This window comes from Dryobates pubescens, chromosome 36, assembly GCF_014839835.1.
Source record: "Dryobates pubescens isolate bDryPub1 chromosome 36, bDryPub1.pri, whole genome shotgun sequence".
NCBI classification, from domain to species: domain Eukaryota; kingdom Metazoa; phylum Chordata; class Aves; order Piciformes; family Picidae; genus Dryobates; species Dryobates pubescens.
The window spans coordinates 1,755,501-1,774,442 of record NC_071647.1 but is presented as its reverse complement, the minus strand read 5'-3'; the positions used below and the strand labels follow the sequence as shown (position 1 = coordinate 1,774,442).

The 18,942-nt window shown below is 65.8% G+C and overlaps 1 protein-coding gene across 1 annotated transcript; it reads right to left on the bottom strand.

The window, feature by feature from the left end:
* Positions 1-379: 379 nt before the first annotated feature.
* On the bottom strand, positions 380-10,646 carry TBKBP1 (TBK1 binding protein 1). Its single transcript, XM_054176741.1, has 10 exons — positions 10,543-10,646; positions 8,148-8,372; positions 7,265-7,387; positions 7,076-7,180; positions 6,415-6,568; positions 6,136-6,296; positions 5,981-6,030; positions 2,815-2,933; positions 1,378-2,174; positions 380-520 (listed from the first exon to the last, which is right to left on the bottom strand). Exons 2-10 carry the CDS (start codon positions 8,367-8,369, stop codon positions 392-394), a joined length of 1,860 nt encoding a protein of 619 aa, XP_054032716.1. The 5' UTR covers positions 8,370-8,372; positions 10,543-10,646; the 3' UTR covers positions 380-391.
* Between the last annotated feature and the right edge of the window lie 8,296 nt (positions 10,647-18,942).

Sequence of the window (18,942 nt, the reverse complement as noted above, 5' to 3'; positions counted from 1 at the left end):
GGCCCCTCGAATCCTCCCTGAGATCACAGCAGCAGCACCCAAGGGTGCGGGGGGGTGGGGGGTGGGGGGGGTGTCCCCCTCCAGCTGCCACCCAGGACCTCCTTACCCCGGTACCCCCCCATCAGAGCATCCAAACCTGGCAGGGATGGAGCAGGAGCTGAGGAACCCACTTGGGGTGGGGGGCTGGGGGGGTGGAGGAGGGGGGTTTGGAGGGGGCTCCAGTGCGGGAGGGGAGGGGGAGTTGGGGGCTGAGTCTTTCTGTAGCTACTGAAGACTTGGAGGTATTTCGGGAGCCCTTCTCGCTCCTCCTGTGTTTGTCATGCAGCATCCAAAGGTGGGGGGGAGGCGGGGCCGGGGGGACGGGGGGGGGGTTGGGGGGCGTGGGGAAGGCTCAGATCTTGCTGTTCTCCAGGTGGGAGTCGATGTGCTTGACCAGGGCATCGTCTGGGTAGCCAATGGGGAAGGCCAACTGGCACAGGGGGCAGCTCCGCACCTCCGAGTCCACCGTCTCCAGCAGCAGCTGCGGGGGGCACAGGTTGGCACTGAGCTCACCACCCAGGGGGGGTGGGGGGGGCCCAGCCGTGCCCCATCCTCTCCCATCTCCTCCCCACCAGGATCATGGAGTTGTTTGGGATGGAAGAGACCTTTGGGGGTCGTGGAGTCCAAGCCTTAACCCAGCTCTGCCCCAGGGCGCTGCCAAACCTCCTTCAGAGTGCCAGAGCCATGGGGTGCCAGCGTGGAGGAGGTTGGGAGGCACCTCTGGAGCCCACCCAGTCCAACCCCCCCCCTGCCCCAGCAGGGCTCCCCCAGCAGCTTGCCCAGCAGCACAGTGCCCAGGGGGGGTTGGGAGCTCTGCACAACCTCTCTGGGCAGCCTGCTCCAGGCCTCCAGCAGCCTCACACCAAACAACTTTCTCCTCCTGCTCAGCTGGAACCTCCTGGGCTGCACTTCGTGCCCCTTGCCCTGGCACTTAAGATCATCCAGTCCAGCCCTTCACCAACCCCATGGCCCTCAGCACCACCTCTCCAGGACTGTGAGACCCCTCCAGGGCTGGGGACTCCACCACCGCCCTGGGCAACCCTTCTGGGGACAGAAATTGTTCCTGACCTCCAACCCAAACCTCCCCCGGGGCAGCTGGAGGCCATTTCCCCTTATCCTGTAGCAAGTGAGAGGAGCCCAACCCCCACCTGGCCCCGAGCCCCTTCCAGGGAGCAGTGGAGAGGCAGAAGCTCTCCCCTCAGCCTCCTCTTCTCCAGGCTGAACACCCCCAGCGCCTCGGCTGCTCCTCGGAAGTTTTCTAGGCTTGTTTTCCCCCCTTTTCCCTGCTGCCAGCCCCTCACCCCACCTCCAGGGCGGCCGTGAGGATGTCCTACTTACGTTGATGGAGGGCCAGGACTGGGCATGCTCTGCCCGGGCATAGGCGGCAGCCGTCCGGTGCGCGGCGTCGGCGTCGGGGCTGGGGAAGCCGGCGCAGAAGGAAGCACAACGAATAGCTCCGGCTTCGGGGCTGGGGGGGCTGGGGAGAGCCCACTCCTCTTCATCGGAGGATTGCTTCTCGAAGCGCAGGTGCTCCTCGAAGGGCTCCCGGGCGCTGAGGGGGGACCCCGCGCCCCCCAGATACACCTCCCCGTAGGGTCGGTGCTTGGGGAGGGTGGAGGCTTCGGGCTGGAGCCAGAGGGAGCGGTTCTGCTGGTACAGGGCCACGTTGGTCACCTCCGAGTAGCTGCGGCGGCCCTGGAAGCCGGCTTTGATGTGGCGGCTGGAGGGCTTGGCGTAGCCCAGCTCCATCCTCTCGGCCGGCAACCGGTGCGGCGACGCCGAAGCCGGCGAGGGGCAAGGCGGCGGCGGCGGCACCGGGGAGCGACGCTGCTGGGCGGGGGACTGGTTGGAGGAAGGTGGCACCGGCGAGCGGCGCTGCTGGGCAGGGGACTGGCAGGGGCCGGGGGCCGGCGAGCGGCGCTGCTGGGCAGGGGATTGACTGGGGGGTCCCGGGGAGCGGCGCTGGAGGGCCGGAGACTGGCACTGGGGTGCCGGTGAACGGCCCGGAGGAGCGGGGGAGGGGCACTGCGGGCCGGGCGAGCGGCGCTGCTGGGCTGGGGAATGGCACTGGGACAACGGAGAGTGGCACTGGGAGAGGGGGGAGTGGCACTGGGACAACGGAGAGTGGCGTTGGCCTGCAGAGCAAAAGAGGGTGAGGGGAAGCAGAGAAAAAAAGCCTGCTGTCAGTTGGGCAGCACGGAAAAGACCCCTCGGGAGCCGCCTGCATCCCAGGGGGATGCTCCCAGGGGATGGGGTGGTCCCCAGGATGGATGGTCCCAGGGTAAGGATGCTCCCAGGGGATGAGTGATCCCCAGGATGGATGGTCCCAGGGGATGGGTGGTCCCTAGGATAGACATTCCTTAGGGAGAGGATGCTTCCAGGGATCAGTGCTTCCCAGGATGGGGGCTCCCAAGGGGTGGATGATCCCTCCCTGGGGAATGGACACTCCACGTGGAGTGGATGCTCCTGAGGATGCACAGCCCCAGGGGATGGACACTTCGAGGCTTGGCTGCTTCCAGGGCTGGATGCTTCCCAGGATGGATGATCCTTGGGATGGCTGCCTCCAGGGATGAACACTCCCGAGGGATGGCTGAGCCCCAGGATGGCTGCTCCCGTGGGGATGGATGCTCTTGGGTTGGGATGCTCCCCAGGATGGATCCATGCAGTAGCTCAGCACCGGCTGGAGGATGCTGGCAGCCAGCTCCACCTCCCCATTCTTCACACCCCAGCCCCATCCAGCCACGGGGTGCAGCCCCCCCCCACGCTGCCCCTTACCCCCATTGAGGCTCTTCTCCTGCAGCAGGGCACGCAGGATCTGACTCTGCAGGGAGCTGAGGTTCCTCAGCCTGCACAGCTCCTCTGTCAGCTCCGTGTAGGCCAGTGCCAGGTTCACCCTGGGACAGGGACAAAGTGTCACCAAGGCTGGGACAGCCCCAGCCTCCTGCCTGGGGCTGGGAGGGGGCTCCCTCTGCCATGGGCTGCAGCCAAAGCTACCCCAAAATCAAGCTTTCAACTCAAAAGGGCAAAGCTGTGGTCGTGCCTCACCCAGCAGTGCACCCACAGCCACCCTGTGAACGGGGGGGGGGACGACACACACACGGTGGGTGACATGAGTGTGTGTGTGGGGGGGTCCCCCCTCTCCCCCCATGGTTTTGGAGGCCCTGCCAAAGTCATCAATTCTGCCCCAAACTTGGGTGTCGCTTTTTGGCAGCTCCCTCTCCGTGGTGATGTGAAGGCAGAAGCTGCCTGCCAGGGCCCCGCGGGGCTGGGGACTCAGCGCGGAGCGGGGAGGAGATCAACTGAGTCGTTGTGACACCCCCGGGGCTCGGGAGACGCCGCTCCTAACAGCAGCAGACAGGGCGACCCCTGCCTGCCTGCCCGGCAGCTCCTGGGGTGGGGGGGAAAGAGTCGGGGAAAGAGGAAAAGGAAGAGGGGGGGGAAAAAAAAAAGAGGAAGAAGGGAAAGGAAAAGAAAAGAGGAAGGGAGAAAAGAAAAGAAAAAGAAAGGGGAAAAGAAGAAGAAAAGAATAAAAAAGGAAAAGGAAAAGAGAAAAAGGAGAAGGAAAAGAGAAAAAATGAAAGAGAGAAAAAGAAGAAAAAATGAAACGAAAAGAAAAAGGAAAAGAAGAAAGAAAAGGAAAGGAAAAAATGTTTAAAAGTAAAAAAAAATAATGAAAGTAAAAAAAATTAAAGGAAAAGGGAAAGGAAAAAAGGAGGAAAAAGGGAAAGTGAAAAAGGAAGACAGAATAAAAAGGCGAAAAGAAAAGGGAAAGGAGAAAGGGAAGGGGAAAGGAAAAGGGGAAAATGAAAACCAAAAAGGTGGAAGGGGAAAGGAGAAATTGAAAGAAAGGGAAAAACAAACGGGAAAGAGGAAGGGGAAGGAGGAGGGGGAAGGGGAAAAGGAAAAGGGAAGGGGAAAAAGGGAAGGGGAAAAGGGGAAAGGGGAAGGAGAAAAAAGGGAAGGGGAAAAAGGGAAGGGGAAAAAGGGAAGGGGAAAAGGGGAAAGGGGAAGGGGAAAAGGGGAAAGGGGAAGGGGAAAGGGAAAGGAGAAAGGGGAAAGGGAAAAGGGGAAAGGGGAAGGGGAAAAGGGGAAAGGGGAAGGGGAAAGGGGAAGGAGAAAGGGGAAGGGGAAAAGGGGAAGTGGGAAGGGGAAAGGGGAAGGGGAAAGGAAGGAGAAAGGGGAAGGGGAAAAGGGGAAGTGGAAAGGGGAAGGGGGAAGGGGAAGGGGAAAGGAGAAGGGGAAGGTGAAGGGGGAAGGGGAAGGGGAAAGAGAAGGGGATGAGGAAGGAGGAAGGGCAGGGCCAGTCTGGGCTTTGCACTAAACACAGTGCCCTGGCGGGGGGCAGTCTGGGGGGGGCCATCGCGGGACCTCTGTCTCCAGCTGGCAGCGAGCAGGCAGCAGCAGCAGCAGCTCCGGGGGTGCCAGCTGGGCTGTGCCCGCCCCGAGCCCCACGCTCTGATCCACTGCGGGGAGACAGGAGAGAGCAAAAGCCTCCAACACCTCGGGAAGGAGGAGGGGGGACCCCCCCCCGGCACCCCAGCACCTCCCCAGCCCCGTGCCAGGCGAGGCCCCGCTCTGTCACCTTGCATCTGTCCACAGCCTGGCACGGGCTGCCTCGTGCCCGGGGGAGCTGTGATCTGATGCCAACCTGATGCCAGCCCCGGTGTCACAGTACAGCAGGAGGGGTGGGTGGGGGTGGGGGACACGCGTGGGGGTGTAGAAGTCCCTCTGCCACCTCCCAGCAGCCCCATGGAGCTGAGCTGGTGAGGAGGGGGCGGGTAAGGACCTGCTCAGAGAGGTTACAGACCCTGCTGATGCCCAGGGCTGGCACCAGGGAGGGGTTGGCAGCGACCTCCCCCTGGTCTCACAGAATGGGTTGGGTTGGAAGGGACCTTCAAGACCACCCAGTTCCAACCCCCCTGCCGCGGGCAGGGACACCTCCTCCAGCCCAGGCTGCTCAAAGCCTCATCCAGCCTGGGCTGAAGCACCTCCAGGCTTGGAGTCTCCACAGGATTGCGTTTGGGGAGGGGGCAGGTTGGGGGGGGCTGGGAGGGGGGAGAGGTTGGCCCACACTCCTAAATCCAGGGTGCTCAGTCCCAGCCTCAGCACCCTCGGGGGGTGCCCTGATGGAGTCCCCAGAGCTGCAGCGTGGGGAGGCCAGGAGGAGCTGCAGGGGCTGGAGGCATCCTCAGATCAGCTCCGTTGGACCTTTAGGGTCATTGAGTCCAAGCCTGGCCTCAGCACTGCCCCAGGGCACCACCAACCCTCAGCACCACAGCTCCAGGGCTTGGAGACCCCCTCCGGGGATGGGGACTCCACCACTGCCCTGGGCAGCCTGGTGCCAACCCTTCCAGAGGAGAAAATGATCCCTAAAGGAGGAGCTCCCAGCGCCGGCACCTCCAGGGCTCCAGCCCCGGGGTGCCAGCAGTGCAGGGAGAAACCCTCCGGTGGGGTTTGGTGCAGAGCTGGTGGAGAAGGGGCAGCCCAGGGCCCTGAGCACCCTGGGCACGGGCACGGTGCCGCCTGGCCCCCCACAGGCTGGCACAGCTCCGTGCCTGGCCGGCGCCGTGCGGCAGCCGTGAGCTGTCAGTGCCCTCTGCAGGCAGCAGCACCGAGCGGGCACCGGGCAGAGCAGGCGGTGCCAGGCTGTGCCAGCCGCCAGGCGGTGGGCACCCCGCGGCCCAGCTCCGCTCCCACACCCCTGGGGTGCAGTTGGGGGCTTGCGGGGTGCAGGATCTCACCTCGGTGGGGGACGACCCCCAGGGGACGCTGTCCAAAGAGGGGTGGGGGGGAGGGGTCCTGTCACCCCGGGACACCCTGGAGGGGAAGCTCAGCGGTGCCCCAGCTTCCACCCATCCCTGCCAGGGCAGGGACCCCTCCCCATCTGCCCCCCACCCCCGTGGCAGCCCAGCCCTTGCCCCAGCCTGCCCCTGGCACTTACTGGTCGTCGCCCACCTTCTTCACCCAGGCCATGTCCCGCTCCGACTGCTCCTGGGGACAGCAGGCACCAGGTCAGCACCCAACCCCCCACCCAGCGGGCACGGGGGTGGGGGGGAGGGGGAGGGTGGTCCCGGGCTGCCAGCCCCTGCCCCACACCTGCTCCCGGGTGTCCTGCAGATGCTTCAGCTCCGCCTGCAGCCTCTCACACTCGGCCTTGAGGTGCTCCTCCCGGTGCTGGGCACGCTGCGCCTCCTGCCGTGCTGCCTCCAGCTCAGCCTCCAGCCCCCGGCTCTGCCAGCCCCCAGCCCGCTCCAGCACTGCGGGCACGGCTCGGCTCAGCACCCAGCACCCAGCACCCAGCCTGGCAGGGTCCCGGGTGGGGGGGGGGGGTGGTTTGGGGGTGGTTCCAAGGGGGTAGGGAGGGGAGCAGCTCACCGTGGGTCAGGCTGGGGTTGGGGTGCAGGGTGAGGAAAGGCACCTCCTGCCCTGGCAGAGGGGGGCCCAGCCCGGGGAAGGTGGCACCGTCGCGCTGCCGCAGCTGCTGCTCCAGGCTCCGGATGCGGCTCAGGTGAGTCTCCACCAGTGCCCGCTGCCAGGGGAGGGAGAGAGAGGGGTGAACCCCCACCTGGCACCCTACCCCCTCCCTGGGGGGGTCCACCCTGTCCCCTCCCAGCAGAACCAGCACTGGGGGGCGCCACAGAGCTGGCGTCCGTCATGGCGGGGCGATGGGATCCATCCTGGCACAGCACGAGAGAGGATGGCATGGCACGGGTGGCACCCCAGGGCTGGCAGAGCATTGAGCCAGGTGGCACAGGGGAAGCTGGGGAGAGCCCAAACACACGGTGCCAGCACCCAGGGACACACACATGCACCACGCCAGAGCCAGGAGCACCCCTGGGTGAGGTGGTGGTGGGGCGAGGGGCAAAGTGGTGCCACCTGCAGCCCCACGACCCCCAACGAGGCCATAACAGGGGGGAGGGGGGGGGGGGGGAGCAGCCATGGATCCCCAGCTCTCTGTCCCCACCAAGTCCCAGAGGTGGCACCTGAGTGGGTGCAGACCCTCCCCCTGTGCCCAGTGCCTCCCAGCAGCCCTCACCATCTCCCCCAGCTCGGTCTCCAGGTCAGCCTTCTCCACGCACAGCTTCTCGTAGGCCTGGATCATCTCCTCCAGCTGCTCCTCACGCTCTTTGCTCTTCTGCAGCTGGGGGGAGGGAAGGGAGGGACGCTGGTGGTCAGCTTGCAGAGACCCCTGGAGTCCCCCAGCGCCCCCCCAGATCCCTCTCACCTCATGCTGGAACTGGTTGAGCTGCTGCTGCAGCGATGCCTTCTCGCTCTTGAGCAGCGACGTCTCCTTGGCCCCGTAGAGGGAGAAGATGTGCTCCTCCCCGAACTCCCCGATCAGGGGGTACTGCAGCCACGGGGCAGGGGGTCAGAGGGCACCCCCAGCCCCACCACGACCCCCTCCCCGTCACGCACAGAGCCAGCCGGGGCGGAAGAGCCCTTCGAGATCACCCAACCCAACCTAGCACCCGGCAGCTGCTGCCCGACCAAACCCTGGCAGCCAGCAGCTGCTGCCCGACCAAACCCTGGCAGCCAGCGCCTCCCCCAGGCTTGTTTTGAGCACCTCCAGGGATGGGAACTCCACCACCTCCCCGGGCAGCACATCCCGGGGGCCAGGCTCTCTTCCTGGGCAGAGTTTCCTCCTCACATCCAGCCCAAACCTCCCCTGGCACAGCTTGAGACTGTGTCCTCTCCTCCTGGCACTGGGTGCCTGGAACCAACCCTCCCTGGCTGCAGCTTCTCTTCAGGGAGTCGCAGAGAGCAAGAAGGTCTCCCCTGAGCCTCCTCTGCTCCAGGCTAAGCAACCCCAGCTCCCTCAGCTTCCCCTCACAGGGCTGTGCCCCAGACCCCTCCCCAGCTTTGTGCCCCAGACCCCTCCCCAGCCTTGTGCCCCAGACCCCTCCCCAGCCTTGTTGCTCCAGACCCCTCCCCAGCCTTGTGCCCCAGACCCCTCCCCAGCTTTGTGCCCCAGACCCCTCCCCAGCCTTGTTGCTCCAGACCCCTCCCCAGCTTTGCTGCCCTCCTCTGGACAGGTTCCTGCAAGCCAACCTCCTCCCTCCCCGCGGTCGTCCCCCCCCCATGTCCCGTCCCCCCCCCCTGCCCCTCACCTTGACCTCGTACACCTTGAGCCGGCGCTTGAGGGTGGAGTTCTCCCTCTCCAGCCCTGTCAGCCGGTTCTTGATGTCGTCGTAGGCGGTGATGAGGGCGAAGTGGGAGGCTGAGCACATCTCCCCCGAGAGGTCTGTGTTGGGACTGTCCAACCAGTCCTCATCCGGCCCCAGGGCCTCCTGAGTCAGGATGCTGATGTCGTCCTCGAACATGGAGTCCATGTCCTGCCTGCAGAGGGGGGGTGGACGGACAGACAGACAGCTGCTGGTGACCCCCACGGCAGGGATGAAGTTCTTGGCAGTGAGAGACTGGGAGGGGGGTGCCCAGGGAGGCTGTGGATGTCCCCTCCCTGGAGGGGTTCAAGGCCAGGCTGGATGAGGCAAGCTGGGAGGGTTCCCTGCCCATGGCAGGGGGGTTGGAACTGGAGGGTCTTGAAGGTCTCCTTCCAGCCTGAGCCATTCCATGGATCTGGGGAATTCCTGCCCGTGGGGGGGAGGCACTGGCACAGGCTGCCCAGGGAGGCTGTGGAGCTGTTCAGGGCCAGGCTGGATGGGACCCTGAGCAGCCTGGGCTGGTGGGAGCTGTCCCTGCCCACGGCAGGGAGGTTGGAACTGGAGGATCTTGAGGCTCCCTTCCAGCCTGAGCCATTCCATGGATCCTATGAACCTGGCCAGGAGCAGCCCAAAGCCCCCGGAGCAGCCTGGGCTGTGGCTGGGTGCAGGACCTGCCCTGGGCTGCCTCAGCAGGACCCTGGCCATGGATCAGCCTCCCCCTGAGCCCAGCCAGGTCCCGGGGACAGAGCTGGGTCTGCAGGAGCTTGGTTTGTGCCACCACAAAGGCTGATGGGGGAAGGATGAGCCCCGGAGCTGCCGGCAGCGGCAGCTCCAACCCTGCAGCATCCCCAGGACGGCGGCAGGGGGGGGAGGACACCAGCCAGGTGCTGCCCTCTGCCACCGCGAGTGCCACAGGAGGGGCCAGCAGCACTGGGAGGGGGGCAAGAGCAGGAGCCAGGGTGGCAGAGCCCATCCCAGGTAGGGAAGGGGGGTGCCAGGGTGACTTTCCCCACGTCCCCCCCGGGAGCAGGCACCAGGAATAGCAGCCCCGTGCCACACGCGAGCTGCTTCCCACGCAGCCTGCGCCGTGCCCTAGATACTGGCACTGCCACTCACCCCCCCCTCCCCGGGCACACCTGCCTCCTGCTCCCCAAACCTGCCCCCACGGGCACCCTGGCACCCCCCTGATGCTGCCCAGCCCGCCCTGCCCAGCACCAGCACCGCAGGATTGGTCCCTGAAGGGAAGGGTTGGGAGCGGCGCAGGTTGCCCAAAGCGGGTGGCACCAAGGAGCTCTGCCACAGGGCCTGGCACAGCCTTGGTTTGGTGAGGTGGCAGTGGCTGGGGTGCTGAGCGCTGGCATGGGCACGTGGGTGAGCTGGTGCTGGCACCCCCAACCCCCCCCCGGGTGCCCATGGGCCTGTGGGTGCTCTGGCACTGTACCCACATCCTGGGTGGGCACCCCGTGGGCACCAGCGCTCTGGCACCGTGCCCACACCTGAGCTGGAGACACAGGGGGCATGCAGGGGCTCTGGCACCGTCCCTCCCCCGCCCTGGGTGGGGACCTCATGGGCATCAGTGCTCTGGCACAGTCTCCCCCATCCCAGCCGGGGACCCGGTGGGCACCGGGGTGGCATCTGGCCAGGCGCAGCCTCGCCGGCTCCGGGCAGCCAGCCAGGAGCTGCCATGGCACAAATAATTCATGGCACAAAGGCAGGAGAGGGAGAGGAGGGAGGAGATTGCTGCCAGGTGACGTGGTGGGGACAGCCCCCCCCCACCCCCCCCGAGCCTCGCCAGAGCCTGGGCCCAGCCCAGCCCTGCTGGCACCCCCAGCCCCACTCTGCCCCCTGGGGGGGTTGGCAAGGGCCCGTGGGCAGTTTTGGGGCACACATTTCACAGCCTCCATTGGGATCAGGAGCATGGAATGTGGGCACCCCTCCCCCCCTCCCCCAGCACTGTGTCCCCTCCTCTGCCCCCAACCTTTAATGAGTGAGGGGCCTCAAATCTTGCCCCCCCCCCCCCCCCGGGCACTGATGGAGGGGGCACAGCTCTGCTTAGACATCATCATCACCATCACCATCCCCCTGGGGAAACTGAGGCACCCCACTAAGCCCAGCCCAGCCCCCCCAGGCCCCCTCCAAGCAATCCCATGGGAGCCATGGGTGCCCCCAGCTGTGCCCAGGGCTCCTGGGGGCACCACATGGGTTGGAGCCCAGAGTACCAAGCGGGGATGAGACCTTCTCCTTCCTTGGCACACAGAACCTGGCAGCAGCTCTGCACCCAGAGCCCCCCCCCAGGCTGGCTTTGTGCCTCAGTTTCCCCATCCGTGCCAGGCTGTGCCACCTGCCTTGTGGTGTGCCCCGGGCGCGGGGCGAGGCGGTGCAGGCTGGGCAGGGCTGCGGCGCGGGCAGAGGCGTCTCAGGCGTCGGCAGGGAGCGGCGGGGGGCAGGAGGAGCTCGGCCGGGGGCAAGAGGAGCTCGGCGGGGGGCAGAAGGGGCTCGGTGGAGGGCAGGAGGAGCTCAGTGGAGGGCAGGAGCTCGGTCGGGGGCAGGAGGAGCTCGGTGGAGGGCAGGAGGAGATCGGCCGGGGGCAAGAGGAGCTCGGCCGGGGGCAGAAGGGGCTCGGTGGAGGGCAGGAGGAGCTCGGTCGGGGCCAGGAGGAGCTCGGTCGGGGGCAGGAGGAGCTCGGTGGAGGGCAGGAGGAGATCGCTCGGGGCCAGGAGGAGCTCGGCGAGGGGCAGGAGGAGCTCGGTGGAGGGCAGGAGGAGCTCAGTGGAGGGCAGGAGCTCAGTGGAGGGCAGGAGCTCGGTCGGGGGCAGAAGGAGCTCGGCCAGGGGCAAGAGGAGCTCGGTGAGGACCAGGAGGAGCTCTGCTGGGGGCAAGAGGAGCTCGGTGGAGGGCAGGAGGAGATCTGCGGAGGGCAGGAGGAGCTCGGCCGGGGGCAGGAGGAGCTCGGCGAGGGGCAGGAGGAGCTCGGCTGGGGGCAGGAGGAGCTCGGCCGGGGGCAGGAGGAGCTCGGCGAGGGGCAGGAGGAGCTCGGCTGGGGGCAGGAGGAGCTCGGCCGGGGGCAGGAGGAGCTCGGCGAGGGGCAGGAGGAGCTCGGCCGGGGGCAGGAGGAGCTCGGCGAGGGGCAGGAGGAGCTCGGCCGGGGGCAGGAGGAGCTCGGCCGGGGGCAGGAGGAGCTCGGCGAGGGGCAGGAGGATCTCGGCCGGGGGCAGGAGGAGCTCTGCGGAGGGCAGGAGGATCTCGGCCGGGGGCAGGAGGAGCTCGGCGAGGGGCAGGAGGATCTCGGCGAAGGAAGCACCACGAGAGGGGCGGAGGGAGGTGGCAGCGCTGGCATCAGGTTCCGAGGGGGCAAGCGAGGAGCTCTCCAGGGCCGGCCTGTGCTGGCCACGCTGCCCGCACGCTGCCAGCGCTCAGCCCTTCCTCCAGGCCTGCACAATGCCTTGGGGAAAAAAAACACACAAAAAAGAGGGAAAAATCAATGAAAACGGAGCTGCAGCTTCCCCGGCAGCAGGACACTGCCCGGGGGGGTGGGGGGTAGGGGGACACTGCCCGGGGGGGGAGGGGGAGGGTTGGGGGATGGAGGGACACACAGGTTTGGCTGGCGGGTGGCAGCCCCCGGTGGGGACGGGGATGGGAACAAGCTGTGCCAGGCAGCAGATGCCACCGGGATGCCAGCACCCAGCTGGCATCTGGGGAGAGGCACAGCCCAGTTTGGGGAGGAAGGGGAGGGGTCTGGGCGGATGCGTTTGGTGGGACTTCAGCTTCCCCCCTCCTCCCCTCCCCTTCCCAACCCCCCCTCTCAAAGCCAGGCACCCCCTGGCCTGAGCCTCGGGGGGCTGCAGCTGGGACAAGCCCTCCCGAGCCCCCTCCTCAGTGCTGGCAGCTCCTTGGGTGCCTTCCCTGCTGCTGGGAGGTCGGCAGGGTGCAGGGAGGGGGCTGATGGCATCACCGGCGGGGCAACCGGGCTGCCAACCGGGCTGCCAACCGGGCTGCCAACCGGGCTGCCAACAGGGCTGCCGACCGGGCTGCCGACCGCTCAACCGGAGCGCAAAAGGGGCTCAGGTTGACCGTACCCCACCCCTGACTACCCCCGACCCGGGGAGCGGGGCCCGGGCAGGCGGCTGAGCCCGGGAGGGGGTGGCAGGTACCGGCGGTGGGGGCTCGGCCTGGCTCCAGTACCTCCGGTAAAACCTCCCCGAGCATCCCAGGGCCGGGCCGGTGTCGCACCGAGCCCGGGGGTCGCCGCGGCTGAGGTTGGGGTTGGAGACGCAGGAGGGGACCGGACATGGAACCGGGGATGGAGCCGGGATATTAGGGATGAAACTGGGGATGAAGATGAGACGGGATGAAGATGATAACCGGAGATGGACCCGGGGATGAAGATGATACCGGGGATGGGGCTGGGACCGGAGATGGAACCGGAGATGGACCTGCAGGTAGAGGCGGGGGGGGGGGAATGGAACCGGGGATGAAGCAGACAGGCCCGGGGAGGGTGCGGGCAGCCCGGTTCCCACCCCCCCACACCCCCCAGCCCCGGTCCAGGCCCCGCACTCACCGGTGATGCAGTAGCTGCGGCGGTACCCACCGAGCTGCGGCTCCTTCCCCGCACCGTTAGGTCCCGTTACCCGGTTCCGGTGTCAGTCCCGGTCCCGAACGCCCCCGCCGCAGCCCCGGCCCCGGCCCCGCCGTTTCTTCCGCTCCGGAGACACCGAGAAACCACGTGGGCACCGGGCGGCCGCCAACCCCTCCCCCCGCCACACGCCGGTGCCGCCCCCGGTGCTGCCCCCCTCCTCCCCCACCCCCACCCCCCAAATAAAACCCATCACCCGGGCCACGACCGGTCCCCGGCGCGCTCCCGGGATGGCACCGGACGTCTGCCGCCCCCACGCCGCCATTCCCGGGGACGGGAGAGTCGGGGACGCACCGGACCCCAACCCCTCCCGCAGCCAGGGGGCCCGAGAGCGGTGCTGGACCCCCAAGGCTGATGGTGGTGTTGGGTGGGGGGGGAGGGGGTTTGTCCCTTTCCGGAGAGCCCCGCGGGAGGTGAGGGCAGAGCCACAAGCAGTGGGGGCTGGGATGGCTTCATCCCCCTCCCCTCCCCCTCCCCCTCCCGTCCCCTCCCCAGGAAGAAAAAAAAAAGGAACATTTTATTCCCTGAATTGTTCTCCCGGAGCTGCTTCCACCATGGAATGCTGCTGCTGCGCAGGGATATTAATAGCTGCTCTCCTTTCCCTGGCACTGCTGCTGCTGCTGCTGCTGCTGGGGGCTCCACCGGGCAGCACAGAGCCCCTAGGGACCAGCCCCTGCACCCCCCCCCCCCGCAGCGGCAGGGGCATCGCTGCCAGCCTGGCACCCACACAACCTCCCAGCCCGGCCAAGCAACCCCAGGGTGCTGCCTGGCACCAGCGTCCTCACCAAGGCCTCCTCCAACCCCCCCCCCCCCGGGATGACCTGGGAGGGAGAGGGGGAAAGGAAGCAAAGATTGTGACTGGGGAGGGTCACATCCTGCATCCCCTCTCCCCCCCCCCCCCCCCCCTCGCACGGCACTGGGCAGTGCTGGTGGCAAACTGGGTGAGGATGGCGCTTGGCTCGGTGCCCCCCTCCATGACCCCAAAGGGAGCAAAGCCTTCAGCTGGGGAGCAGCCATGGGACACCCCCCCCCCTAAGCCCCCCCCCCCCCCTCACCTCCCCCCTTCCCAGCACTGCATCATCACTGGGATGGAGCCTGGGAGGTGACTCAGCCCATGGAGCATCATCACCAGAGCGGGGCTGGACCCCTGCCCACCCCAGGCTGGCATCAGTGGGTACCACTGCTGGGATGCAGGGATGCCAGGTGCGTCCCAGGGCTGGAGCAGAGGCTGGGGTCCTGAGCTGAGCCCAGGGATGTGAGGCCCAGAGGGGTTTGGGAGGTCGATGCCAGGTGGGCACCGGGCTGCTCGGAGCGGGTGAGAAGCGATGGGCAGCTGCTCCCCCCTGGATTCCTGCCAGGGCACAGAACCAGCTCTTAGGTGATCACAGAGCTGGGGTGAGAGGCAGGGGAGGACCACTGGTGCCAGGGGAGGGCTGGTGGCTGCTGCCTGGCCGTTGCCAGGGCTCTGCTGCAAGCAGGGCCCCAGGAAAGGGAAAAGCCCTGGGTGCCAGCTCCGGCTTTGTTCCGAGCCGGGAAATTGCTGCACCGCTCTTTGAAGTGCAAATGAAGGCTCTCCACGTCAGGCCCGAAGTTAATTCCGACTCCAAGCAAACAGCCCCAGGCGGGAGGCAGGCAGTGGGCAGGGGGGAGGCGACCCTGTGCCGCCCCCCCCCCGCCCCGAGCCCTCCGGAGCCGCTTGGCTCCGGGGCACGGAACTTGGCCGTGCGTTAAGGACGAGATCCGCAGCCCCCCGTGGGAGCTGCTGCGGGGTCCAGCTGTGGAGAGGAGGAGGGAGGCAGAGGAAGGCTTTGGAAGCAGGAGGAGAGCACTCGAGCCGGGCAGGTGCCAGGGTTCAGGCTGCTCACGGCACCCCCGCAGCCGAGGCAGCACCCGGGACAGCAGCTCCGGGCAGGGCCGGAGCCAGAGCCAGAGCCGGCCTGGATGTCCCAGGGGATGCTCTGCTCCTCCTGACGCTGCAGCTCTGCTCCAGCAGCCGTCCTGAGGGGCTGGAGCCAGGGCACAGGGCACCCCCAGCCTGCTGCAGCAGGGAGGGGAGGGGAGCAGGAGGCATCCCCCACTCTGGGGCAGGGATACAGGCAGGGATGTGGGCAAGGAAACAGGCAGGGATGAAGGCAGGGATGTGGGCAGGGATACAGGAAAGGGATGCTGGCAGGGATACAGGCAGGGGGGAAGGCAGGGATACAGGCAAGGGATGTGGGCAGGGATACAGGCAAGGGATGTGGGCAGGGATACAGGCAGGGGATGCTGGCAGGGATACAGGCAAGGGATGTGGGCAGGGATACAGGCAAGGATGCAGGCAGTGATGTGGGCAAAGGTACAGGCAGGGCTGTAGGCAGGGCTGTGGGCAGGGCTCCCCACACTTTCCCCATCAGCCTTCTTGTCTCCCAGCCACCAGCAGCCAGCTCCCTGCCCAGGGGCTCTGTCAGCTTCTCAGCTGCTTCAGTGTCCTGCTCCCCCTCCCCATTTCTCCCTCCCCCCAGCCTCACACAGGCCTCTGCTGCCTGCTCAGGTCGGTCCCTGCTGCCCCCCTGTGCCTGGGGGCTGCCTCCTGCTGCCTTTGCAAGCACCTCTCACTCCTCTCTCCCTCTCCCTGATTCCCATCTTAGCTCCAGAGCTGAATTATTTAATGCGTTTTGGGGTAGGCTCAAGGGCTTGGCTAATTAGTGCAGTGCCCGTGGCAGGGAGGGATGAGGGCAGGGGAAAGAGCTGGGGAAGAGCAAGGAGAGAGGAGGGGAAGAGGAAGGGAAGAGAAAGGGGAAGAGCTGGGAAAGAGAAAGGGGAAGAGGAAGGGAAGAGCTGGGAAAGAGAAAGGGGAAGAGGAAGGGAAGAGCTGGGAAAGAGAAAGGGGAAGAGGAAGGGAAGAGCTGGGAAAGAGAAAGGGGAAGAGGAAGGGAAGAGCTGGGAAAGAGAAGGGGGAAGAGTAGGGGAAGAGCTGGGAAAGAGAAAGGGGAAGAGGAAGGGAAGAGCTGGGGAAGAGAAGGGGGAAGAGTAGGGGAAGAGCTGGGAAAGAGAAAGGGGAAGAGGAAGGGAAGAGCTGGGGAAGAGGAAGGAGCTGAGCTTGTCTCCCACCCATGTGAGGCATCCCTGGGGGGGCTGGAGGCATCTCTGGGCATCTGGGGGCATCTCTGGGTGGACTAAAGGCATCTCTGGGCAGGCTGGAGGCATCCTCAGGGGTATCTGAGCACCCTCCCCGAGGTGCTCACCCCTGTGCCAAGGCTGCAGCAACATTCCCAGCCTGGGGCTGGCTCCCCACGGTGCCCTGTGTGTGAGGGCTGTGACCCAGCAGCCAGGACCAGCAGAGCACACTCTGGGCTCCCCCAGAGCCACATCTCCAAGGCTGGAGAGGCTTTGGCAAGGCTCAGAGGCAGCAGCGTGCACGGATGGAGGAGCCCACGGTGCTAAGTGGTAGCAGAGAGCTGTGAGGGTGAGACCACAGAGCGTTAGGGGTTGGAAAGGACCTCTCTGGAGATCCTCTTTGTGTCCCCCAGTCTGTGCCCAGGCCACATCTCTCTGTGGGCTCCAGCTCAGCCTGGCAGGAGCCAAGTGAAAGGCTTCGAGTCCTCACACAACCCTGACCCTGTCCCGGCCAGGGGAGCAACAAGTGGAGGAGGATCCAGGGGGATTAGAAGCTTTGGAAAGCTGCACCCTGTGACTGGGAGAGCACAAAGCTGTAAGTCCCCGTGCTGGAGCCTGTCCCTGATCAGCACAGCCCTTCCCTAATCGCCCTGATCCTGGCTCAGCACCCACGCAGCACATCCAGCTCCCGGCGGTGGGCAGGGCTGGACGGGGCCCGGCTGGGCTCTGGCTCACGGCAGGAAACCTCCCCGAGGGGAGGTGAGGGATGCCAGGGCAGTGCCCCACGCTTCACGGGGGGGTGTGCCACTGCCTGCAGGGCTCCAGGAGAGCTGGGGAGGGACTTGGGATGAGGGCTGGGAGGGACAGGATGAGGGACAACGGCTTGGAGCTGGGAGAGGAGAGATTGAGATTGGAGATGAAGAAGAAATTCTTTGCAGTGAGGGTGGGGAGAGCCTGGCACAGGCTGCCCAGGGGAGGTGGTGGCTGCCCCCTCCCTGGAGGTGCTCAGGACCAGGCTGGATGAGGCCTTGGAGCAAGCTGGGCTGGTGGGAGGTGTCCCTGCCCATGGAACTGGGTGGTCTTGAAGCTCCCTTCCAACCCCTTCAGTGACTCCAGGAAGGAATCCACAACTCCCGGGGACTCCTCAGCACACCAACCACAGAGAACATTCAGCTTGCCAAAGGCCCTCAGGATCCCCCTCCCCAAGCCCAACCCAGAACCCTCCTCCTCAAAATTCACCCTGAAAATATATTCAGTAATATTCAGTATCACTAAGGTTGGAAGAGACCTCAAAGATCATCGACATCCCCTCCCTTCCTTTCAAGCACCACATCCAAACCACCCTTTAAGAACACCTCCAGGCTTGGTGACTCCAGCACCTCCTGCTCACCTCAAGCCAGGAAACCACTGGAGGTGGCTGGAAAACAGCTGTGGGATGATGGAAGTGTCAGGATTGGAAGGGACCTCAAGGCTCAGCCAGTTCCAACCCCCCCCTGCCATGGCCAGGGACACCTCTCACCACAGCAGGTTGCTCTGAGCCTGGTGGATGAGGTTTCTCACCACCTCCTGCTCACCTCAAGCCAGGAAACCACTGGAGGTGGTTGGAAAACAGCTGTGGGATGATGGAAGTGTCAGGATTGGAAGGGACCTCAAGGCTCAGCCAGTTCCAACCCCCCCCTGCCATGGCCAGGGACACTTCACACCGCAGCAGCTTGCTCCGAGCCTGGCGGATGAAGCTTCCACCTCCTCCCTGGGGCGGCCCGTGCGGGGGTCTCGGGGGATGGGGGGATGGCCTGGCTCCCCTCGGGTGCCGGCAGGTGGCTGGTGACACGCTGCTGTCACCTCCGGCTCCCCCCAAAGAGGAAATGGTTGCTCTGTCACTCACTGAGCGACACCCACACAGTCTCCGGCGCCACCGCGGCGGGGGCCGGGCGCTGGCAGGGAGACGCCGCGGCAGGAGCTGGGAGGATGAAGCAGCAGAAAACACCAAACCAAACCAACCCCCCCCCCCCAAAAATAAAGCTCAAAAAACCCCCCCCCAGACATAAAATAGAAGGAAAACAACAACAACAACAAAAAGAGAGGGGAGTGGTTGGAGGCAGGAGGGAAAGGACTCAGCCCTCCAAATCCGTAGGGAGTTGGAAGCCTCTCCAAGATGAGGGGGGGGGGGGGGGGGGGAGGAAGGCTTTGGTAGAGGAAGGCAGAGGAGCTGTGGGGGGTTGGATCCTGCCCTAGACACCTCCCACCCCCCCCGAGGAAATGAGCAGGAGTCAGTTCATGAAGGGGTTTGGTTGGGAGCTAAAAGGCCAGGGGTGCATTAAAGAGAGTTTGCCGAGATGAAAGCTGCCCTCCCCCTGCCCCCCGCCCCCCAGCACAAACCTGTGCCCTTCACATGCCAGAATCATGGAATCCAGCATGGGCTGGGCTGGAAGAGAAGCTCTGGAGCCCACCCAGTCCAACCCTACCCTGCCCCCCAGCAGGGCACCCCCAGCAGCCTGCCCAGCAGCACAGTGCCCAGGGGGGGTTGGGAGCTCTGCACAACCTCTCTGGGCAGGCTGCTCCAGGCCTCCAGCAGCCTCACACCAAACAACTTTCTCCTCCTGGGCTCCACTCTGTGCCCCTTGCCCTGTCCCTGGGCACCACAGGGCAGAGCCTGGCCCCAGCCCCTTGCCCCCCAGCCTTCAGCTCTTGCTGAGCACTGCTCAGCTCCCCTCTGGGGCTGCTCTGCTCCAGGCTCTCAGCCTTTGCTCCTCACAGAGCTGCTCCCTGCCCTTCATCATCCTCACAGCCTCTGCTGGACTCTCCCCAGCACATCTCTGCCTCTCTTGGACTGGGGGAGCCCCAAACTGGACCCACTCCAGCTGTGCCCTCACCAGGGCAGAGCTGGCGGGGGGGAGAAGCAGCTCCCTACCCCTTCTGGCCCCACTCCTGCTGCACCCCTGCCCTACAACCTATCCCCCAACGCTCCCCAGACCTCTGCTTTCCAGCAGCCCCAGCCCCAGGCTGTGACCT